This window comes from Mirounga angustirostris, unplaced genomic scaffold (genome assembly GCF_029215605.1).
Source record: "Mirounga angustirostris isolate CCGP_5_RB_7025 unplaced genomic scaffold, mMirAng1.0.hap1 SCAF_5, whole genome shotgun sequence".
NCBI classification, from domain to species: domain Eukaryota; kingdom Metazoa; phylum Chordata; class Mammalia; order Carnivora; family Phocidae; genus Mirounga; species Mirounga angustirostris.
In genome coordinates, this window is record NW_026991713.1 from 175,476,671 (window position 1) to 175,501,022 (window position 24,352).

The 24,352-nt window shown below is 54.4% G+C and overlaps 1 protein-coding gene across 7 annotated transcripts in view; it reads right to left on the reverse strand.

Annotated features, from left to right (window-relative positions):
• CYTH3 (cytohesin 3) overlaps positions 1-24,352 on the reverse strand; it is a 90,397-nt gene that overhangs the window by 2,399 nt on the left and 63,646 nt on the right. For 4 of the 7 annotated variants that reach the window (XM_054507701.2, XM_045875836.3, XM_064593315.1 and 1 more), the window contains exons 2-12: positions 22,792-22,874; positions 21,159-21,223; positions 20,161-20,227; positions 11,681-11,799; positions 6,165-6,245; positions 5,672-5,784; positions 5,412-5,560; positions 5,098-5,209; positions 625-701; positions 465-536; positions 232-386 (exon numbers count right to left, since the gene is read on the reverse strand). In XM_054507701.2, the coding sequence (XP_054363676.1) occupies positions 232-386; positions 465-536; positions 625-701; positions 5,098-5,209; positions 5,412-5,560; positions 5,672-5,784; positions 6,165-6,245; positions 11,681-11,799; positions 20,161-20,227; positions 21,159-21,223; positions 22,792-22,874 (1,093 nt within the window). Of the gene's footprint in view, positions 1-231; positions 387-464; positions 537-624; positions 702-5,097; positions 5,210-5,411; positions 5,561-5,671; positions 5,785-6,164; positions 6,246-11,680; positions 11,800-17,101; positions 18,309-18,346; positions 19,031-19,057; positions 19,272-20,160; positions 20,228-21,158; positions 21,226-22,791; positions 22,875-24,352 lie in introns of those variants that run through there. The other 3 variants (XM_064593314.1, XM_064593316.1, XM_045875837.3) reach the window with 3 other exon arrangements.

Sequence of the window (24,352 nt, forward strand, 5' to 3'; positions counted from 1 at the left end):
TGCAGGCGGCGGCCGGTCCCGCACGCGGCAGTGCGCGTGCGCGCGGGCAGGTGCAGCGCGCGTGCACGCACCCCCGCCGTACACGCTCGCACGCTCGCGCACTCCCCCACGGGCAGGCTCACACGCTCGCATGCGTACGCCCTCGCACACGCGCACTCGCTCTCCCACCGCACCGCGTGCACAGGAAGCGCCCGGGGCCGGCGGGGCTCTGAGCGGGGGCCCGGCGCGCACCTGATGGACTTCATCCACTCCTCCTTCTCCTCGGGGCTCGGGGCGGAGATCCGGTACACCACGTGGTTGCCCTCCACCACCCGGCCGTCCGCCTCGGTTTTACAGGCCTTGATGACCTGGCCCTTATGGCTCGGGTTATAAAGCTCGAAGCAGTTCTGGCGGAGACAGACAGAGCGCCGTCACCAGCGCTGCGGCCGCCGGAGGGCAGGGGCGGCAAGAGGAGGCCAGCTTACCGGTTTCCGTGGGTCCTCCACCTCCCTGATGCTGAGGTTTTCCAGGGGGATGATGCCCCTGGGCTCCTTGTCCTGCGAGAAAGAGCGCACGGGCAGCCTCGCTCAGGCCCGCGCCCCCCGAGGGCCGTGCGCCCGGCCCGGCAGCCCGCCCCGTACTTACTGTCGTGTACTCAAAGTAATAGAGGCAGTTGTCGGTGAGGATGAACCAGCGCCGCTTCCAGGTCTTCACCCGCCCTCCTAGAAGCAGAAGGAGCTCGTGAGCCGCAGCCCGCACGCGCTGGGGCCCCGGGGCCCTCAAGGGCGGGCCCGGGACCTGCAGAAATGACTGTCTTCAGAAATGCCACCAGGAGCCAAGCTCGGTCTTAAGCTCCCTTCTTCCTCGTGGAAGCGTTGGCCATTGCGCCCAACGCTGAGCCAAGTCCCGGGCGAGCCGTGTGGCCTGGCACCGGGGTGGCGACGAGCGCGCGCGGGGCGCTGCCGGGGCCCCACATGCACCCCCACCCGGGCAGCACCGGCGCCCCGGCCACGGCCACCTGGGCCACCACTTTCCAAAGGCCTTTGTGGAAACGTTAGTCGTGATGAATGGGCTTGATTTCCCCACATGGAAATGACAACAGGATGAAGTCAGTGCGGCTCCCCGGGCCCGTCCGGGGCCTAATCCTGTTACCCCGGGGCTCTGGCTGGCCCTGGGATCCATCGCCATCAATTACTCCTTGGTCCAGGGAATTACTCGATTGACTTAATCTCTTAACAAGATCGGGGACACACATGTAAACACACACACACACAGCCCATCTGTGTCTCCTCTCCTTTCACTACAGAGAAGGAAATCTTTTACCCCCCAATATTCAGCACAAACAGGCTTCAATTTCCAGCCCTTGCTTCTGACGTGAAGTTTAAAAAAACAATCTACGAGAAAAACACGCGCAGGGTAACAGAATCAAGCAATCTGTGGGCACAAGCAGGTAGCCGTCCCTGTCACTCCCCGAGGTGACATTCGAGGCGGAGCTCGCCTGCCTCTCTCTACAACCCGTGAGCAGGCGAGTGCCGCCGTGGTGTGGGGGGAAAGGCCGCGTGGGTCATGTGGGGCCGGGGGTCACGGAGGGACAGGAAGGCACACGGGCCGGCTTCCCAGGTCAGCCGGGGCTGAGGCAAGAGTGCCTCTGGCCTTGATGTTTGCAGAAATCCAGGCAGAGAAGACATCCCGCTTCCGGGGGGCGGGGGGGGGGAGTGGTGAAGGAAGGGACCCTTCTTCCTCGTGGAAACGTTGGCCATTCCGCCCAACGCTGAGCCAAGTCCCAGGCGAGCCGTGAGCCCACCTTCACAGGGAGGGGACCCAGGAGACCCTCGTCCCAAAGTCCTCCAGTGATGGGACAGCACAGATTCTCTCCAGGTACATCGCCCCAGCCCAGTTCACTCTACCTCCCTCCCACCAGGTCTATCTCTGGCTGTGCTGGTGCTGGACCGGGCCGCCAGCCTCCCACCCCCATGTCCCCCCTCCCCCAGAGGCGTCCCTTGAAAAGGTAAGCTCATCCCGGCTCTCCATGCCTGAAGCTCCCAAAGGCTCGCACCCTGTCGGCCTAGGACCCCAACCCCTCAGCGGCCTCCAAGGCCTCCTCGTGGCTCCCCTCCCGGCCCCCGCCTTTCCTTCCGGCCACCCTGCTGCCCCGAGCTCCCACTCCCCTGCTAGCACCTCCCCTCCCCTCAGCTGCACAAGCAGGCTCTCAGAGAATCACCCCAGGAGCCCACACGCTGCCCATCTGTCCAGTGCCTGCCCTTCCGTCTGCGCTCCTGCACTGGGCCACGAGGGGGCGCCCTGTGTGTCCTGCTCACCCCCAGCCCCACGGAGACCCTGCACCACCCGACACCAGGACAACGGCTTAGCTGGGAAGGCTTCTCAGCGTTCTGCCCCCCCGCCGCAGCACCCGCCCCACTGCTCCTGAGTTCAGTGGCCCGTCTTGGGGAGCCCAATCCCTAGCCCGGTGGTCATGGCCAAGGGCCTCCCAGCCCAGCCCCAGGTACCCTTACAGCTCAGGGGGGCAGGCCCAGTGGGGGGGGGAAGCGGGGGTCGGAGCCATCGCAGGTCTCGCTGCAAAGGGACAGACAGGCTCTGCCTACGTGTGTTCCTGGCTGAGCTTCAGGAGACGGGGATGGACACACGGACGGACGGACACACAGACACACAGCACTCGCGCCCGGCTTCTCCACTCCGAACTTGCTGCTGCTTCCGCGGCTGCTCCCAGGCACACGGTACCCACCCCCCGACAACACATACTCCTTCTGCAGGACAGCTCAACTCTGACCCATGTGCCCGTGTTGTGAACAGAACCGACCCCTTCTCAAACCTCAGCGACTGTAAGGCATTTCCTTGATGATCACGAAGCAACACTACAATGCTCCTAGTTCTTGCAAAGCATCCAGGCCTTCTGAAAGTTCCACCTGGCCTAAGACCAAGTCTATGATGAGACACAAGCAAGGTCACATGGTGACCTCCACTCCTATCTGAGTGCGTGCACAGAACACACGTTGTCTCCTACGCTTGTCTTGTAGGCCTGTGGCCAAGCACGTCCGTGTCCAGCCTGTGTCTGCCCTGTGCTGGATAAGGGCCCAGAGCGAACCCAGGCCCAGCTAACGCATCGCCGGCATCAGCTTCCAGCGGCCTGCCTGCCTTCTTGGCCCTCGGGGCCTGACGCCCACCAGCTGTCCCTAGAGGCCAGGCCAGCGTCAAGACTCCCGGGAGGCGGCCTGGGGGCAGGACTGTGTCCAGGCCCAGCAGCTGTGCAGAGCAGACCCACCCGCTGGGAAACCCGCTCTCGGCACGGCCACAGCTCTGTGCACGGAGAGGGTACGGAGGCTGCGTGGGCCCGAGGGAGGCGACAGCGGGCTCGCTGGGGCTCTGGGGAGGAGGTCCCGGGCAGTCACCCGCTGGCCGGCGGGCCCGAGCTCTGGGCGGCACCATCACCCCTAGCTTTGTGACGGGTGCCGAGAACGCCAGCACCGTGACTTCTCCTCACACCCGCTCACGTGGCGGCGGAGCTCGGAGGGAGCCGACCCCAGGCCCCACCGTGCCGAGGCCACGACTGGCTGCAGGGGGCCCCTTGGGCACCCACTCAGCACCCTGCCAGCTCCGTAGCTCCTCGGGGTGCTCTGAGCACTGCTTACGTGCGCACCTGGAGCACAGGTGGAACACAAGCCCCGCTGTGCCTTTGTCTCCCTCGTTTGGTTCTCTTTCGAAGCAGGTGCATCTCCCGCTGGTGCCGAGGCCACACCAGCTGCCAGGCAGGCTCACACTGTCGCTGTCACACGAGGGGCCCTCCCTGGCATGTCGGACACGTCCCCCCTCTGCCCTGACCCCGGGGCCACAGGTTTGGGGTGACCTGAGAGATGCATCTCCACGTCCACGGCTATGGCTCTGGGTTTCTAGACAAAGATCTATCTAGAACTCCCCCAAACCTCAGCACAGCCAGAGAGAAGCCAGAGCAAGACCCCAAATCGGAACGGCCGAGCCTTGGCACACGCCTTCATGCACGCCCCTTACCCTCGCCTCGATTACGAACACAAAGTCGCGGCGATTCTCTTAGGCCTGGGGTCTCACAGCGTGCTCTACAGCGACCATGCCTGGTCGGTACATGCCGTCACGTCTCACAGGCTCTCGTGTCACAGTAAGGCAGAAATCCCCCCCGCCCCCAGAATAAAAACAAAACAAAAAACCACCCTACCAATTCCTAAAATTGCCCAGAAAATATCAACGCTACTCTGCTTCTTCGTCAATGGTTGGGAAGCCCTTTGAACACGTCCGGACTCCATCCAGGGGTGGTGCAAACATGCGCTGCTTGGTTAGTATGAGAGGCAACCGGTGATGTACGGGGAGGGAGCAGGCGACCAGCAGGCTCGAGGCTGCTCAGGCCCTAAGGACACGGATGGGCAGGCTCGGTCCCACACGCATTCCCATGCGCTCCCAGCGCCGAAGGGCTGGCATTCCGGCCACGCCTCGCCCGGCCCGGGGGTGTAGCTGTCACATTCGCCGCACCCTGCATGAAGCTAACCCCAGCAAGTCCAAAGCCACAGGGGTCAGATGAATGGCAGCCACAGATCAGAGCTTCACACAGACCAACGGGGGAGAGAAACTGAGAGAGGAATGAGCAGCTGGGGAAGGGGCAGGAAGCCACTGGGTACGTACCTCCTAACGCAGAACAAGCAGGGACAGCCCGTCACAGAACAGAAAGGTGGGAGCCACAGGCAGAAGGAAAACAACAAGAAGGCACATTTAAACCACGCATCAAAAATCAGCCACACCAAACCAAGAGAAAGGCACGCAGGTTCTCGCAGTAAATGCACCTGCCTCTGGTACCGAAAACTGCCTTGGGTCTATCTGGACGCTAACTGAGCAGTTTTCTGGGACGCTCGTGCAGCCCGGGCGTTATTCTCTGCCGTGGACAGGGCCGGCAGGGCCTCGTTCGGACGGGGTAGGGCTCAAAGCGGCAGCCATCGAGTCTGGGGCGTGCGGCCGGCTACGGTGGGCGGACTCGGCCCAACGGCCCTCGCTTCTAGCGGTTCTGCCTTTGGTCGGGGCCCCTGGCTGCCGAGGGCTGGGGGCTCCGAGCGCGGGGCCCGCCCGCCGGCCACCACTCACCCAGCTTCAGGAGCCAGCCCTCGCGGTCGGGGTTGAAGAACGTGTGCGTCAGGTCATTGCCATCGTCCTCGGGGATCTTGAACGGCTCGTTCTTGATGCTCTCGTACAAGTTCTGCGAGGAGCACAGGGGACAGCGCACTCAGGGACACAGCCGGGGGCGAACGGGCCGGGCGGTGGCGCGTGTCCCCGAGGGCACCGGGCTCGGTGGGACCGGGGCCGCGAGGGACCCTGCAGGTGCCTGATGGTAAACGTTGCCCACCGCTGCTCCCGAGGCATGAGGGCCAGCTCTAGGGCCCCAAGGGCGGGGAGCTCACCCGCAGCAGCTCCTCTGGGAGGTCCCCTCCCTCATTGATGCCACGGTTCATGGTGACGAAGCGCTCGGCCGTGGGCTTGTCCCGCACGTTGTGGTTGTGGAGGCTGGTGTTGAGCATGATGATGGCGAACGACAGCACGTAGCAGGTGTCTGCAAGAGGGTGGAGGGTGCAGGGGCCCTCAGCCGCGCGCCTGGCCAGAGGCGCCCCCCCCCCCGCCCCCGGGCAGAGGCTCCCCGGCCCCGGGCCCCAGCGCTGCCGACCTGTGGACTGGAAGACGCCGGGGTTGCACAAGCAATAGCGGGACGCGAACGCCTCCATCATGCGGTCGATCTTCTGCGCCTCCCCCGGAAGTCGAAAGCTCCACAAGAACTGCCTACGGAGAAAGGACCACCAGGGGACGGTGGCGTTTCAGGGTCCGGGGCGTAGGGACACCTGGCTTCACCCGGACAAGGCGGGGACGTCCACGAGGCTGCTGTTTGAGACCAAATGCAGTGGGAAGCAGGCCCGCGCCTGGGCAGCACCGAGACTCAGCTGCGGAAGTGGGAAGAACGCGCCCGACTGCCAAATACCGGGTGAGAAACACAGGGCACCCCCTGCCATCCCACTGAGGCCAGCACGGGCTTGGTCTGCAAACGCCCGGGGGGCCTCTCTGCAGCTCTGGGGACACCACGGGCTCGGAGGCCCCGTGGGGGCGCCGGCCTCCGGCTCCCGCCCCCCCCCCGCCCCGCGGACAGCCAACACGCCGACACTTACCTTAAGGCTTGAACGAGGTTCAGATCAGCAAACTCATGGAGTTCGACAAACGCTTGAAGAACTTTAATATTAAAGTCGTCCCTGGGAAAGAAAGCAAATGCGGTCCAAGGCCACTGCACAGAATTTCAATCATTTCAAAAGAAAGACCTTTCCTTTGTATAGCAAGTGTCTGTGGGTTTTTGTCTTGCAGAACTAGAAGTTCAGATCTGTTACACTGCACGTTCGTTTTCAGGCTTAGGACAAAGGAGGCTCGGTAGGAGTTAGGAGTTTCTCTCCCAGTCGGTGCCGGTCAGGGTACCGAGGCCGTCGGAAGACCGCGGGCGGCTGGCACGAGCCCCGCGGCAGCTCCGAGCGCCAGGCGCGCGCTCCGCCTCCGCTCTCCCACCCGGCGGCCGCGGGCGGCGTTCCCACTTCGCGGGCGGGGCTGCGGGCGCCCGGCGCCGGGTCGCCAACCGGGCCAGTGCGGAAGAGCTTTTAAAACCAGACTAAATGCGAGAAGACAAAGGCCTCAACTTTTACGTAAACGCAGAGGAGGACAACACGCTTCACTGGAGTTTGCCCAGGTCCTGGTCACAAGGGACAGTAAGGACAGCCCGAGCCAGCGAAACGCCGTGGTCACCACACGTGCAGGCCACAACACAAGGCGACGCCAGTGCCTCAGCCTTCCGGGACCGCAGAGCAGACCAGGCCTCGCTAAAGACAAGGGTGCTGCCACCCCACAGGCCTGCCCTGCCCGTGCACGATCCATCAACCACGAGGAACGGCCACAGCTCAGCGCCACCTGCAAAGGGACCCCCGCCCGCGGGGCTGCAAGGATGAACACGGCCTCGGGAAGGGGCACAGGCACAGAGCACACGTCGCGACGCTCCCCTCCTTTCTCTGGGGCGAGCTGCCGTCTGAGGCCTTGGGGGTCCGCACAGATGTGGGTGTGGGGGGGGGCGCCCCAGGAGGCGGCGAGCACCCAGCCCGTCTCAGGCAGGCAGCAGCGAAGACCGGGGAGCAGGCCCGACACCGTGCTGAGCACCCAAGCCGTGGCAGCAGCCGCCGGGTTAGAGCCACGGGGGTCGGCATGAAAGGCAAGCGCCCACCGTCCCAGCCCCAGCGGTGCAGGCAGCCTGGCTGAGAGGGCTCGCCGAGCGCGGGGTGCGGAGCTGGCCCCTTCCTGGGCTCAGGTGCACAGGCTGCAGCTGGTGTGAGGACCCCAAGGCGGGACCAGAGAGGGCAAGTGATCAGAGGGGCGGCTGCACCCCCACTCCCGCTGCCAGCCTGGCCCCCCTGCAGGGGGGCCCCTGAGGCTTGGTCCTCGGTCCACACTTCCCCTCCAGCCACACTCGCCTGTGATGCAAACAGCACCTGGGAGCCTGCCTCCTGCCGGACCCCTCTCTGAACCATCACACCTGGATGTCCCCCCGCAGGTCCCCACGGCTTTGAGCTGTGAATCAGACCACGTCCTTCCCCGACTGGGAAGCTTCCCCCGCCTCCAGCAACGGGCAGAGGGGCCCGTCGTCACCCTGAGAGCCTCTGCCACCCTCCCCCCCACCGCCGCTCCAGCCACACTGCCCCCAACACACTGCCCCTCTTGCCTGTCCTGCTCTCCCCCAACACCGGCCTGCAGAGCACCTTCGTCCCCCTCACGTCCTTGCACTTTCTCAATGACACAACCCTGACCAGCCTAGCCTAACTGCTAACCGCAGCTCACCCAACGCCCTTACGCGCTTCCACTTCTTTGCCCCGACACCTTCTAACATAGGGGGGAAATGGTTTTCACATTTACTATGCTTATTACATATTGCCTGTATCGGTCCGGCAGAGTACAGCTCCACGAGCGGGTGAGTCCAGCTTTATTTTTTTTTTTTTAAACACAACCCATGTGCCTCAAACAGAGCCTGGCACAGACTTGGAACTTGGTATTTTCTGGAACTCAAAACCTGCAGGCACGCGGTACTTGTCGACTGCAGGAGCCGCCAGGCCGCGTATGACAAACGTCATCGTTCATCTCGCACCTGCCGCACAACCACACAACGATGGCGGACTCGGACTCTGGCCCTCGCGGCACAGGCGATTCATGAGGCGCTGCCACCCCTGGGCCACCGCTCAGGCTTTTTGTGGGGTGTGTTGTTTTGTTGTTTTTAGCTTTGTTCAAACGCAATTCACGTTCCACACAACTGTCCTATTTCAAGTGTACCATTCAATGGCTTGTAATTTATCTGCAGACCTGTGGAACCATCACCACAATCAGTTTCTCAACACTTTCATTACCCCAAAAGAAACGCCATCTCCCAATCTGCCAGCCCCAGGCAACCAGTCGGCCTTCTGTCTCCCTCAGTTCACCTATCCCGAGCACTCTGCATAAAGGGAGTCACCCAACACGCGGCAGCATGCAGCAGCACCCTGCTCCTTGTGGGCAATAAACAGTCCATCGTCGGGATGAACCACATCTTGCCCATCCACCAGCTGAGGGACATCAGAGCCGATGGACATCGGAACTGCTTCCGCCTTTCGGCTACCGAGAATCACGTGGCTACAAACATTTGTGAGTGTGTGTGCAGATGTACGTTTTTACTGCTCTTGGGTGAACACCTAGGAGTAGAATTACTGGGTCGTATTTTGAAGACCGGCCAACTACTTCCCACAGCCACGGCACCTCCCATCCTACCAGCGGGACGTGAGGGCTCTGATTTTCCCACATCCTGGGCAACGCTTATTATCTTTTTTTTTTTTTTAAAGATTTTATTTATTTATTTGAGAGAGAGAATGAGAGACAGAGAGCACGAGAGGGAAGAGGGTCAGAGGGAGAAGCAGACCCCCCGCTGAGCAGGGAGCCCGATGTGGGACTCGATCCCGGGACTCCAGGATCATGACCTGAGCCGAAGGCAGTCGCTTAACCAACTGAGCCACCCAGGCGCCCGCTTATTATCTTTTTATTATTATTACAAACATCCTAGTGGTTGTGAAGTGGTAGCTCACTGTGGTTTTGATCTGCAGCTCCCTGATGGGGGCTAAGGATGCTGAACATCCAGTTGTGTGCTTATGGCCCTATCACATATTTATGGATCTTCTTTGGAGAAATGTCCATTCAGATGCTTTGTTCATTTTATAATTAAGCTGTCGTATTATTGAGTGGTAAGAGTTCTTCATATATTCTAGATAGAAGTCCTTATTAGATTTATATGTGACTTGTAAAAATTTCTCCTAGTCTGTGGATTGCCTCTTCACCTTCTTAATGATGTCCTTCTCAACACAAAAGTTTTTGATTTTGATGATATCCCGTTTACCTATGTTTTTCTTTTGCTGTTTGTTTTTGGTGTCACATCTAAGAAACTCTTGCCTAATCCAAGGTCACAAAGATCTACCCCTATGTTTTCTTCTACGTGTTTTATAGTTTTCCTTCTCACATGTAGGTATTTGATCCAGTTTAATTTTTGCGTACCCTGAGTGGTCCAATGGTATTCTTTTGCATGTGGATATCCAGGTGTCCCAGACCATTCGTTGAAAGACTGTTCTTTCCCCCACTAAACTGTCCCGACACCCTCATCGAAAATCACGTGACAGTAAACACAAGGGTTTATTTCTAGATTCTCCATTCTACTCCATGATCTAGAAGTCTACCCTTACACCAGTACCACACTATCTTGATTACTGTTTTTAGTCTGTCTTATATGTGAGTTCTGCAACTTTGTTCTTCTTTTCCAAGACCGTGGCTATTCTGGGTCCCATGATGTTCTACATTAATTTTAGGATGAGTCTGTCAACTTCTACAAATAAGTTAGCTGGGATTTTGATAGGGAATGAGTTAAGTCTGTAGATCAAAGTTCCACTCCATGAACACGGGATATCTTTCCATTTACGTAGGTCTTTTCATTTTTTCCAAAGTTTTGTAATTCAAAGTAAGTATTTTGTACTTTTTATTAAATTTACTCCCAAGTATTTTATTCCTTTTAATGCTATTATAAAATGGAGCTGTTTTTCTTAGTATCTTTTCCAAGCTTGCTCATTGCTACCATTTAAAAGTACAACTGAATTTTACATATTGATCTTGTATCCTGCAGCCTTACTGAACTTGTTTATTAGTTCTAATGTTTTTAGTGATTCTTCAGGATTTTCTACATACACAATTCTGTCTTCTGCAAACAAAGTTTTATTTCTTCCTTTCCAAACTAGATGCTTTTAATTTCATTTTCTTGCCCTAGAACTGCCAGTACCATGTTGGAGAGAAGTGGTGAGAGCAGTCAACCTTATCTTGTTCTTGCTCTTAGAAGAAAGCATAAAGTCAGCTTGTGGGTTTCACAGGTGGCCTGCATCATATTGAGGAAGTTCCCTTCTTTTCCTGGTTTGTTGAACGCTTTTGTCTTGAAGCAGGGAATGTTGTCAAAAGCCTTTCCAACATCTATTGGGATGATCGTGTGGGTTTTGCTCTTTATTATATTGATACTGTATATTACTTTGACTTTTGTACGCTGAACTAACCTTGTATTCATGGGATAATGAATGCATGCATGGGGTGAATGTATTGGTGTATAGTCATTTTTAAATATTGCTAGATTTGATTTACCAATATTTAGTTGAGGATTTTTGCTTCAGTGGTCATGGGAGGTACTGCTCTGCAGGATTTTTTGTTTTTGTTTTTTAATTGTGATATCTCTGGTTTTGGCATCAGGTAGTACTGGCCACACAGAATGAGTTAGGACGTGTCTGCTTTCCACCTTTGATCAATTATTTTTAATAAAGAGCTAGAAACAGAAACCACCCCGGATGAGCAACTGTTGGGCTCTTATTTAAAAACACTCTTGTTTGATCTTTGACTCAGGGGATGTGCTGCCTTAGATTCCTGCCCTAACCTCTGCTAAGCACAGCAAATGGACCCTTAATTAGAGAAGGCTGGGAATGTAAATCTGTCCAGTGCTCTCCATTTAAAAAATTAATAACTTCCCACCTTCACTCATATCCCCAAGCAACAGGGGGAAGAAAACCACTGAGAAATCTGGTCTATTTCTGGGCAAAACATGAAAAGAAGATTAAGATGCTTTCTGAGGGGGCACCTGGGTGACTCGGTTGGTTCAACATCCAACTCGATTTCAGCTCAGGTCACGATCTCAGGGTCATGAGATCAAGCCCTGTGTCAGGCTCTGTGCTCAGTGGAGAGTCTGCTTGAGATTCTCTCTCCCTCTTCCTCTGCCCCTACCCCCTTGCACGTGCTCACAAGCGCATACCCTCTCTCTCAAATAAATAATCTTAAAAAAAAAAAAAAAAGATGCTTTCTGAGGTACAGAGAAGAGGCAGCACCAGTTTCAGTTCTGCCATGGTTCCCTGAGTAAAGGTTTCCAGAGATCACAGACCCTACCTGGCCCCAGAGCACCCACGCCTCTCTCCCCGCAAGGGCAGGGGAAGCATGTGACTGCGCTGGGCCAACGCAGTTGTGGGGAGTAGCACGTGCGCCTTACGCCCACGCGCAACTGTGACAGACCCCGATGGGGAGGGCGGGCCCAGGCCGGGCTGCTGGTTCTCCTTCAACTTACCTTTCACCTAGATAGTCCCCAATTACGGTCTTATTTAGGCCTTCTCCTTTATACAGGAACTGGGCTACGTCTTCTGGGGAGTTCTGCAGCAGGTCATTTTCTATTAGAAACTGAATTCCCTGAAGAGGGACATAAGAAAGGAAGCTCTGGTTAGGAGGGTCGCCCAGACTCCCTTTTCAAAGACAGAAATACATCTAGAGTAATGATCTTACTGGCTGGGACATGACAAAAATGCCAGGACAATCTGATTCTCACACCCCAGACTACATTTTTTTTGCCCACCAGAGGAAAGCACATTCATTCTTCCTGGCAATTTAACAGGCTAAAAGACAAATAAAGGGGTTACCGAACAAACCATTACAAAGAAGGTACTAGAGATCATAAAAGCAGAGGTAATAACAACACCGAATTTCCCCAGCTCGGGAGAACGATCTGCTGTGTGTGCGAGAGTAACATGCCCTTTGGGGTTGGCCAATCCACGCCCTCCCCGAGCTCCCCTCTTTCCTTGCCATGCCTCGCTAAGTAATCATGTTCCCAGCTTCCCTTGCAACTAGGAATGACCTTGTGACGCGGATCTGGTCACAGAAAGAAGTCCGGAGGGAGGACCTGGGGAAGCTTTCTTGACCAAAAGGACTCGTGAGCAGCTCCTTCTCCCTCCTGCCTGCCTGGAATGCAGATGTGATGACCGGCGCCCTCACGGCCAATGGATGAGGGAAAGGCCGGGATGAACACAGGGCTGGGGTCCGGTTACTTGGGAGCCACTGGGGCCCCTGCAGCCACCCCTGCCCTGGGAGAACACAGTCGCCGTGCAAGCCGTCCTCACGAGGCCTTCTGCGAGCTGCCGCTGAACACGGTAACGCATCTCTGTGCCACCGAGCTGAAGCTGGTGAAAATCCACACCCGCTTGAGGGCCCTCAAGGGCACAGGTGACAATTTCTAAATGAAAGGCTGCAGAGGCGCTGCCCTGGCCCGAAGCAGCCAGGCTCCTCTCCTGAGAAGCCCTAAGAATAGCGAAAATGTAGCTCTGACACAGCTTCTGAGCTGGTTTCCAACACAGGCTGACAAAGCTGGTAAGGGAATTCTGTCCTCTATTTGCCTCTCCTTCTACAAATTCGGAGATGATTTTCCAGCTACCACTCTCTGTGCCCCTCCCTCACACCACACGGTCCCTCTGAGTCTTTGCTCTTTTTTTTCCCAAACACGTGAATATCCACAGCAGCCTTATTTAGAATTTCCCCCAAACTGGAAACAACCCAACAACATCCAACCAATAAGAGAAGAGATAAATCCTATTCTGGTATATTCCATACGATGGAACACTATGCAGCAACGAGAATAAACGCACAGCGACATCGATGCATCTGACAGATGTGACACGGAATAAAAGGACGACACGGAATGTACCTTATTTATATTTACAGTTTTACAACAGGCAGCCCCGCTCTACGGTGACGGGGTGGAATTTGTTCGCTAGGAGGAGACACCAGAGAGACACTTCTGATGCCCCACCACCGCATCCTGCTCTGGGTTACACAAGGATTTTAGTGTGTAAAAATTCGTCATGCTGTGCAAAGTTTGTGCACCATATGCTGTTCTTCAAAAAATAAAAAAGTTTACCAAGAAATCAGTATGTCTGACGATCCTAAATTAACTCTCATCTATTTCTGGTGGGAGCTCAAGTGAGTCCAGGCCCCCCGGGGATCATCTTCTAGAAGGGACGACGTGCACATACCCTAAGGAAGCACTCCGATCCCGAGTACGCACCTGTCCAGCAAGGCCCCAGAAACCAGGCGAGGGACAAGAGTGCTGGTGCCGTCCCCACCCAGCACCCAGGGCTCTGTGCGGGAGGGGAGCTCTGGGCAGCAGGGCCGACTTTACAGTCTGACCTAACATCCCTGGCCGAGAGGTCAGAGGCCAAAGAGGCCCTGGTCTGCCTCTCTCGACTCTGTGTCCCAAGGACTCACAGACTGGCTGTGGGTGGAACTGGTAGATCCTGCTGCACCACCACCCCCAAATTGCAAGGGACAGGAGAGAGAGCTTCCAAAGGAGCCCGAGGTCCTGGAGCCAAGGGCCTGGCGGAAGCAGGTGCTCCCTGGGGGATGGGTGCCTGGCTGGCAGCTGGGGTGACATCCCTGGGCTGTGATACTGGTTGGCAGAGGACAGGGGGAAGGGGGGGGGAACCGCAGCTGCAGGCTGTCTTGCCCTGTGGCCCATCTCCTGCTGTGCACCGTGGGGGGTGGGGGTGGGGGCCGTGGCTTTGACAGAGTCTTGCACCCATCCCACCCTGGCCCCGTGTTCTCCCCAGCCTCCCAGCGCTCTCTGGAGTCCCTAGGCCTGGCAATTTCCACATTCACAATGTTCCAGGCACTCCATCGGCCAACACCTTGCCGGGAACTGAACGGACCTGGGGATGAGGCTCTCCTGAGCTCTGGATGCTCACAACCTGCTCTAAAATTCAAACACTCGGGAGCTCCTTGGGGAGGCTACGCAACAGCCTGAAAAACCAGGATGTGAGAATAGCAAGTAGGCCCACCCAAGGTCATCTCTTCTGTGCTTCAAGGTTACAGAGGGCAGCCAGGGGAGCCCCAAGCCAAGTTCCAGCTCCCTCTGCAAAAGGTACCAGAGGGGCGCCTGGGTGGCTCAGTCGTTGAGCGTCTGCCTTCGGCTCAGGTCTTGATCCCGGGGTCCTGGGATCGAGCCCCGCATCGGGCTCCCTGCTCGGCGGGGAGCCTGCTTCTCCCTCTCCCACTCCCCCTGCTTGTGTTCCTCTCTCAGTGTGTCTCTGTCAAATAAATAAATAAAATAAAATAAAATAAAATAAAAGGTACCAGAAAGCACAGTGCCACGGGGGTGAGCCCAGGCCGGGCACCAGAAAAGAAAATGGAGCCCAAAGCCAGAGTCAGAGAGAGCAGTTATGAAGCAGAACGGGGCTGTGTTGGGGAGGTGAAGCAAAGAGGCAGAAGCAGAGGAGGAGGGCACGGAAGCCGCTGACATGCATCGCCGTCCATGTGACAAGCAGGCTGAGAGCAGAGCGGTGGGTCCACAGGCCGGGGAACAGTAGGGATGGCCGGCAGCCACGGCAAGCGGGGAGGGGGGCCCAGAGCGCACTCTCCACCAGAGCTTCGCGAAGGAACGGACCCTGCCCACACCTGCATCTCAGGCTTCTGGCCCCGGGGCCTGTGAGACAACACACCTCTGTTGTTTCAGGCCACCGAGTCTGTGGTCATTACAGCGGCCCGGGACCCGAGTACACTAGGTAAATGCTAATAAATGTTGCAGTATTATTAGACAATGTCTATGTTTTAAAATATCATTTAGAGGCAATGCCTGGGTGGCTCAGTCGGTTAAGCATCTGCCTTCGGCTCAGGTCATGATCCCAGGGTCCTGGGATCGAGCCCCAGGTCGGGATCCCTGCTCAGTGGGGAGCCTGCTTCTCTCCCTCTACCCTTTCCCCTCCCTACCCCCCTGCTTGTGATCTCCCTCTCCCTCTCTCAAATAAATAAATAAAATCTTTTTAAAAATATCATTTAGAAAATCAAACAGTAGAATCTACTGGAAGAGGGCACCATTCAACCCATTACACCTCGTGTATCTTTTCCTATTTTCCTTGTTTTCAACCTTGGTGCTCTGTTCCAGGTGTGTGTCTCAGTCAGAACACATCTGGACTTTATTGTTGTTTCTTCAAACTAATGTGAAGGTGCCTTTTAAGAGGTAACTGAGCCCAATCAAATTTATGGTCATTATGAACTTGTTACCACTCATTTCCTGAGCCTTCACATACACTGGGTATTTCTCATATCTTTTCAGCCTTCTGTTGAATTAAGTTTTCTTTATTCAATTTTTCCTAGTAATTTAGGAATCCTATCTTATCCCTATTTTTAGTGGTTACTCTTAAAATTTTAACACTTAGGGGCGCCTGGGTGGCTTAGTCGGTTAAGCGTCTGCCTTCAGCTCAGGTCATGATCCCAGGGTCCTGGGATCGAGTCCTGCATCGGGCTCCCTGCTCAACGGGGAGTCTGCTTCTCCCTCTCCCTCTCCCACTCCCCCTGCTTGTGCTCACTCGCTCTGACAAATAAATAAATCTTTAAAAAACAAAATAAAATTTTAATATTTCAACTTACATTCATCCATGAACATCTTGAAAACCTTAGCCAACGTTGACTTCCCTGCTTCCCTTGTCCCGTGCTACTTACACACAGCTGATCTTGAACAACGCAGGGGTTATGGATTCCCATACCAACCCCCTAGTCGAAAATCTGCATGTAACTTTTGACTCCCCAAAAATCTAACTACTAGTAGCCTACTGTTGACCAGAAGCCTTACCCATGGCAGTCAATTAACACATTTCATATGTTATATACTGTATTCTTACAATAGCATCACAATATTACAGTAACATTCTTATGATAGTAAGCTGGAGAAAACATGTTATTAAGAAAGCTGTAAGGAAGAGAAATACATTTCCAGTACTGTACTGTATGTACTAAAAAAAAAATTCCACCCTCCCAGCTCAAACCCAGTGCTGCTCAGGGGTCACCTGTATTGAGGTAATCTGGGACTTTGATTTTTAAAACATTCCTTCAACAATCAAGCTCTCATTTAGACTTAACCGTATGTTTAGCTGGTTTCTTCGAGTCTCTCCCGTTTTATCCCGCATCCTGGATCCGTGTCCTGTTTATAGACGCACTGCTCCAACCACAATTTCTAGAGCTCACGGAACGTTAGCAGTTCCTTTTGTGAGTCCTTGCACATCTGAATGTCTTCACTTGCCTCCTCACATGGGTCAGAATGCTAGGTTTTATTATTTTTATTTTATTTGGTTTTCTGCGGGTCTATACTGGCCTCCCCAGAGTTCTAGGTTTTAAATCACGTTTCCTCGGACCTTGGAAAGTTTCCCTGCTGTCTTTGATCCAGTGTTCCTGTTGTGATTCTGGTTTCTTCTTAGATAATCTGGTCTTTCCTTCCTGGAAAGTCAGTGAATTTCTCTTTATCCATAAGTTTTCTGGCATTTTACTTGATATTTCTATGGATCAGTGTCTGAAAAATTTTATCCTGCTTGGCATTTGGTGAGCCCTTTGATTTTGAGTATTTTATCTTAATCTAGCTCTGAAATATTCCAGTATTTCTTTGACATACATCCTTCACTCTGTCTTCTATTCTCTCCTCCTGGGACTTGTTCGATGAAATCTGAGCCACCAGACCTGCCTCCCGCCTCTCGCGGTTCTGCGTAGAGCGATGGAGAACAGGAGCACCACGATCCGCCTTGCCCGTGTCCCCGCCCCAGCCTCGGGCTGTGGGTTTTCAGAGGGCGTTGGTTCTTCACTTCCACGGACCTTTTCCACAACTCCCCATTTTTTGCACCAAGGATAAGCCAACACCCCATCATCTCTGATGAGATTTATAATATACAAAACATCCTACCTTTAATGTTTCCTCCTGTGTTAGTTCTGTTTGTGGTGTTTCACATCTCTTTCACGGAGTCAAGCAGCTCATACATTTGGTGATTCCCGGTTGGGTGATGACCTTTGTATTTCAGGATTTCTGGTAGCCCAACCGAACGCCGTTTGTTTCTGGAGCAGATGATGCGGCCAGTTGGGGGGCTCAGAAGCTGGTCTCTGGGAGCGGGTGTTTCTCCTCCTCTTCCTCAGTGAGGCCAGTGGAGAAGAGACACCTGCGTCTCCCACCTGGGGGCACACACCACTGCTCGGCGCAAGCTCAGCCAAGGGTGAACCATCTGGAGGCCCCCTCCCCGATCCCACATCTGCTGCCCGAGGGAGCCGAGCCCCTGACGTGGCTCTGCCATCCCAGAGCAAATCTTTCCCAAGTGTCCTTCGGGCTTCCGCTCATCTTTTATCTTTCAGGGTTCCCTCAATTTCTAGTCGACTGAGCGAACGCCTGCTTGTTACAGACTCATGTTATATTTTGAAAGGCATTTCTAGGAAACTGGGAATAAAAGAGAGAGCCTGTAGAATGTTTCCTGCTTCCTTGATCGAATCAACCTTTCCTCTTACTCATTTCTAACCCCAAGCGCTGCCTCTGTGTAGCTAATGTACCTGCAGAAACAGAAGCTCCCGCTCAAAATGTCACCACTCTGTGACTTATTTCCTGCTAGCCTGAAAGTCTCTGATGCAAGCCTGTTTCACAACACCGCGTGTGAGATCACCCAGGGCTGTTTTGGACTGAATGTCTGAGTCTCCCGAAGATCCCCATCTTGAGGCTCTAGCCCCCAGTGTGATGGTGTTCAGAAGTGGGGTCCTGGGAGGCAGGATCAGACGAGGTCATGTGGGCGGGGCTCTGATTTGAGGGAACCCTTGCCCTTTTAAGAAGAGACACCAGGGGGCGCTCTCCAGCTTCTTCTGGGCCCTCTGGGGACACAGTGAGGAGGCGGCCGCCTGTAAGTGGGGAAGACAGCTCTCACGGAACCCAGTCATGCTGGCAGCCTGACCTTGGACTTCCAGCCTCCAGAACGGTGAACAAGTAAATGTCTAGTGTTTAGGCCACCAGTCCACGGTATTTTGTTATGGTGGCCCAAGCGGACTCCAACGAGTGCTATAATTGTCTATAAGACAAGGGAATTCTCATCATCTTTCCCCAGCAAAGGGTCACATGCAGACTAAATTTACCATAATTACAAACAAGTTGTTGGGTAGCACCAATAATTAATACCTTAAAAATCGCTCAGGTGGAGAGGCATCGAGGCAAAATGAGGCCTGTAGGGCGCCGGCCACAGCCCAGGCAAAGCAGATAAAGCAGCTGCTTCCTCGGACTTGGAGGTGGAGACACTCCACAGGGCTGGACTCCCGGGGCGGCCAACAAACCAACCCCAGGCTCCCACGGGAGCCCAGAGGGGTGCGGTGGTCACAGGCCCGAGTCTGAGGTGGATTCCTCGCTCAGGACGCTGGGCACATCTCAGAGGCTCTGTGCCTCATTTCCCCCGACTGCACCACAGGCATTGAAAGGGAAGCCACCCCGTAAGGTTAAGTGTACTAATTACAGTGCTTCGTTAGCAGTTCCTGACGCGTGGCAAGTTCTCAGGAAGCCTGAGTCAGCCCTCATGACTGCACATCTGACACCTGGTGTGCGCAGAACGAGAGGACAGGCTAGAGCCGGGCGGAGGGACAGCACCACTGGGCCACCAGAGTGTCTGTGTGCGCGTTGTGGGGAGGACGTGGACTCATCCCCGGACTTGTGGGCGTGCTGTCCTGCGCTGCACCTTAAAACATAAGGTCTGGTTTCCAAAACAGCCACTCGTGAGGTATCTTTGAAGATGCTGCCAATGCTTATCAAATCTGCTGGTTAAGCCAACTCTGCAAATTCAACTCAAGAAAGGAAAAAAACAACAAAAAACGCTTCTAGCTCCAAACCTCAAGTCATTACCAAATTCACAAAATCATTCCCGGACACAGCTGAATTCCACTTTGGGGCTGGCGGATGCCCCCTAAGCAGAAAATCGGGAAGCAACAGGAAACTTTTCGCAGAGGTGGGAGTACTCCAGCTAAACAAAGACCCTCCTCCGGCGGCAGCTGTGGTGAGGCTGAGGAGAATCCACATTTGCAAGCCATTTCTTTACGTTTTGCAACTGTGCTTGCACCTAGAAATGCAAGTTTACAGATCTTAGACCTTGCACAGTGCAATTCTTGCTATCAACATTTACTGAACGAACAAATCATTAATTAGCACAGAGGCTCAATGCCAAAAATAAATAAATAAAATCCTAAGGAAGGTGTGTGATGTGAATGCCACCTAAAGATCACTGTAGAATGAAGTCAGCTCCGCAGTTAGAAGCTTCTGGGGACACGGTGTTCCTCTCCAGGACCTCAAGCCCTGGTGGCTAACTCAGATCCACTCTGCTGTCTCAAAACCTAACGGTCTTGCAGCTGAGCCATGCTCCACAAAGCGTTTACAGGTTCTGCTAAGTCTTCTGGTTCAAGCTCATAGACAAGTAGCTGCATGTTGCAGGTTTCCTTATTTTCGGGTGTTTTCCTAGAAAATCCAACTGGAGGAAAAGACCCGGTATTGCCTTCAATCAGGAGAGCTCCCGGTCCTTCATGCAGACGTCTTCTCTGGAAGGTGAATGGGAGGAACCAAGTCCCCAGACTTGAGCCATTTAACCCCCCAGCAGACACCCAGGGTGCAGCCCTGCCCACCAGCTCCCCAGGCTGTGGGCCATGCCACAGTGGGAGGACACACCGCTCGGCCTGGCCCCGCCGAGGGCCTGTCCACACCAGCCGCTGCCGGGGCGGGGAGGCCTCACCCAGAGCCTCACACGCAAAAAAAGGTCTTCGGGTCCAGAGATGAGGCCCGCGGGCACCTGTGCTTCACCCCACTCCCTGGTAGCCCCTACATGATACAAATTTAACTTCCACTCTTGGTACCTGTGAGGGGGTATGAGCGACCACCTTTGTCCAAAATGAGAGAGCCAATCAAACCGGTGAATCCCACAATCCCTTGCAGGCCAGAACACTGGAACGTTGGCTTACCTTTTTGGGATCCATGTTGAATTTCTTCCTCCCCATAGCTATCTGCTTGTTCCTCTGGGTAGTTTTGCTATGCATTTCAAACAGTTAAATCATTAGCAAATGTTTGCACCAACTGCAAGAGGGCGGGCAGTCTCCCCAGCACTTCAGCCAGCACGTCAGTGCAGAAAACCACCCCTGCAGCCCCACCCCTCCACCCCCACCCCTGCAGCCCCACCCCTCCACCCCCCACCCCTGCAGCCCCACCCCTGCAGCCCACCCCTCCACCCCTGCAGCCCCACCCCTCCACCCCCCACCCCTGCAGCCCCACCCCTCTACCCCCTCCCCTCCACCCCTGCAGCCCCACCCCTCCACCCCCACCCCTGCAGCCCCACCCCTCCACTCCCGACCCCTGCAGCCCCACCCCTCTACCCCCCACCCCCCCTCCACCCCCAACCCCTGCAGCCCCACCCCTCTACCCCCTCCCCTCCACCCCTGCAGCCCCACCCCACCCCCACCCCTGCAGCCCCACCCCTCCACCCCCCACCCCTGCAGCCCCACCCCTCCACCCCCCACCCCTGCAGCCCCACCCCTCCACCCCCCACCCCTGCAGCCCCACCCCTCTACCCCCCACCCCCCCTCCACCCCCCACCACAGAGGTGGCACGCGCGGCTGCCGGGGCTCTTTCCTACACTTGATTCCTTCTTCAGAAATAGCTAATAATGACAAACGATTTAAGGAAAGCACGGTTTCCTGCTGTACAGAGAGGCTACTTCTGCAGAGGTTAATTTGGAGGAGCTGTGCTTCCAGGGAAGGGAGGGGAGAGCCGCAGCCCCCAGAGCAGCCCTGACTCCTCCACAGAGAGCAGGAAGGGGTGAGGGGTGGGGAGCAGAGGACCCAACAGCCTCACAAAGGCCGCCCCACTTCGCGATCCCAGCCCTCCGGCCCCGCTGTGCTCACACGGCAGCTGAGGCAGGGAGGGAAGAGGTTAGGGACTCAGCCGTGTGGCGCCAACAGTTTACCTCTCCTCCACTGAAGTCAGATTGTCAATCTCAGTCATCACTTCAGCGATTTCATATTTCAGCCTCTGCCAAAAAAGCAGACAGACATTTGGGGGTGGGGCTCTTTCCCGTCCCCTCCTAGACTCGAGATACTTTAGCCTCCCAGACACAAGCTTCCCTGAGGCCTCACGTGGACGTCCTGGGGACGGAAAAATCCGTACTTTCCACCCAGTCCAAGCGGCCCCAACTCAGGAGAAAGCACAATCATCATCTGCCCACCTGTTGCCAGAACAAGCTCGGAGGGGCCAACCGGGCAGATTCTAGAGAGAGTGTGTGTGTGTGTGTGTGTGTGTGTGTGTGTGTGTAAAACACAACAAAGGGAAGCAGTGCGGCCTTCGCTCACTCACTGCGGCTGTTCAGCTCCTCCTCCCCAGCCTCCGGCCACCCTCCCTGCCTTCTTCACGGCCACGGTCTTCCTCTCCTCTCGGGAAGACCAGGGCAAAGGTGTGAGGCCCGTATCGGGGCCCGAACCACCAGTCTGTGCGCGAGACAGAGCGGCAGGGACAGAGCCCAGGAGGCGCGGGCAGAACGCACCTGGGGCTCGGATACGCCGAGAACACCAGACGGGACAGGCTCCCCTGCGCCCCCGCACGGCTCCACCGCTTCCTGGCTGTGGGACCCTCGGCAACGCTCTTACCCTCTCGGGGCCTCAGTGCTCTCAACTCAAAGGTGAGGTCACTAGCTACCTGAGCCTCCACGGGCACCATTATTGCTAATGTCCAAACAGGACCACGAACCTTAAAATACATTCGTATTCTTCAACCAAAGCACCCATTCTGGGAAACAGTGATTTTTACACGAATGAAGGGTAACCTTACAAGAAAACGTTCCACAAATTACCTTTCAAACACAAAGACACTTTTATTAAGACACTATTGTTTTGTTCACCAGGGAAGTTCAGACCTCAAATGCGGGCTCCTAGGAAGGAGGTGCTGTCTGGACAAGGCTGGTCTTGCAGCAAGTGGCCAATGAGACCACGTTCATTCTGACGTGACAAAGATTCGGGAGCTTCTCAAAGAAGAGCCACACAGCTGACTAACTTTCCCACAGAAGCCCCAGCTGCAAGCAGCGCTGGTCTCCCGAATAATTTCCACCACGGGCTGACCCTGAGGTTGTGGTTTGGCGCCTCTGCTTCTCCTGGGGGGCCCCCGGCGCGCCGGGCCCAAGGACACAGCCGTGGTGAGTACGGCGTTTGCCCGTGTTCTGCCATTCTGCTCCCACCGGCGAGTCGGCGCTCGGGGGTCCGCACGCCAGAAATGGGATGGCGGGTTCTGGGTGCTAGGGATTTGGGCCAACGAATAGGGCCTTCTTCCACTTGAGAGAGCCACCCGTTTGGGGACTGCTGCCGTTGTCGACAAGTGCCCTCACTGTGGACTCCAGCTCTGTGGCCGCACGGCCTGGTGAGCTGAACACAATCTGCTTTACCAACTACGGTAACCCTTTCACTCCCTTCATGTGTTAGGATACAGACATACGAGATGCCCAGTTTTTACCTTTTCATGAATTATTTTAGTAATTATTTTACCTAAAAGCAAAAACTAGTGATTATTTTACCTAAAAGCAAAAACTAAGGGGAGTTTTTGGGTTTTTTTACCTCAATGTCATCAATAAGTTCCTTTTTTCTTCGACGAATGTCTAAAAGTTCTTCTCTCTCTTCTAATGAGAGGTCTTCGGGCACTGGAAGAAAAAAAACAAAATCAAACAATTAAACTACTACCAGTCTGGAGCCCACGTTGGCAACATCTAGCGAGGTTGAAGACGGCACATCAACACGTCGGCGGGTCTGTAGGTAGGCATCTAGCCCCAAAAGAACCTAGCACGTAGACCCCGTGTAAGATATTCAGAGCAGCCTTGTTTGTAATAGGAAAATCACCCAAATATCCTCTAATAATGAATAAATGGTGGTATATTTATAAAACAGAATCCCACGCAACAATAAAACATGGCTGAACTCAGTCTATCAATACAGGTGAGCAGCTCAGAACAGAAAAGGTAAAGCAGACTGGAGACTATATGGCCGTTTGTGAAGGCTGAAAATCAAGCACACGCTTTGGAGGTGAGACGTGCATGTACGTACAGAACATAAGCACACTAAAGTTCTGGACGGTGGTTCCTCCAGAGAAGGCTGGATGGCAGGAAACACATGCCAGAACGACTCAGGGAAGTGTCAGTGCGGTGGGGGGAGGGTAGCCAGTACATGGGTAACTGAACGTCTGTATTATTATTATTGACAGAGAGTTGTTAATAACATCCTCTTATAATGACTAACCTCCCCCATTCCTACCACGTCTGTACTCTTTTCTTTGATTAATTGTGCTGCAACTGGTATTTCATCAAGCTTTTCGAAGATGATTTGATTTTTAATACTCCTCAATTGTGCATTTAATTCCTACTTCATTAATTTCTTTAAAGAAACAAAAGATGGAGAATCTGATCAAAAAGCAAGAGAGCACGCAGAGATTCTAGAAATGAGGAGAATACAGTCATGGCGCAGGGGTAGACACATTGATGGACGCACCAGAAGACTAGCCAGGAAAGTCCCCCCAGACAGACAGAAGCTTGCTTTATAACAGAGCTGACACCACAGCTCAAAAAGACAGGGTGGACGCGTCGGTAAATGACACGTGCTGTGTGATACATCAGTTATCCTTGAGCACAAATTGAGGCCGAATCCCTGTTTATCATACGTATTTTCAACCAACTTCAAGTGGAACAAAGGCTTAAATACAAAGGCAACACCACAATTTTTAGAATAGGGGAGAACTTGTTTACAACTTCAGAGTAGGAAAGGATTTCTTAAACAAGATAGGAAAAAATGTAAATCACAAACAAAAATATCAATAAATTCACCATTAAAATTAAGACCCTTTGGTCACCAAAATTCCACACCATGAAGTAAAGAGCTAAGCCAAACACCATCCAAGGGTTGGTATCCAGAATACAGAACTCTTACAAAGAAGGGGGAAAGAATTTAAAACCAAGGTTAGTAAATGGGCAAAAGACTTGGACACAAAATTGAAAAGGAATCTATCAATGGACATGTGAAAAGACATCAACTCTCTTAATCATCGGGGAAATGCAAATTCAAATCTCAGGGAGAGACCTCTACTAACATGGTGGTAAAGCTCACTGAAACTATAGTAAGGAGATTTCTT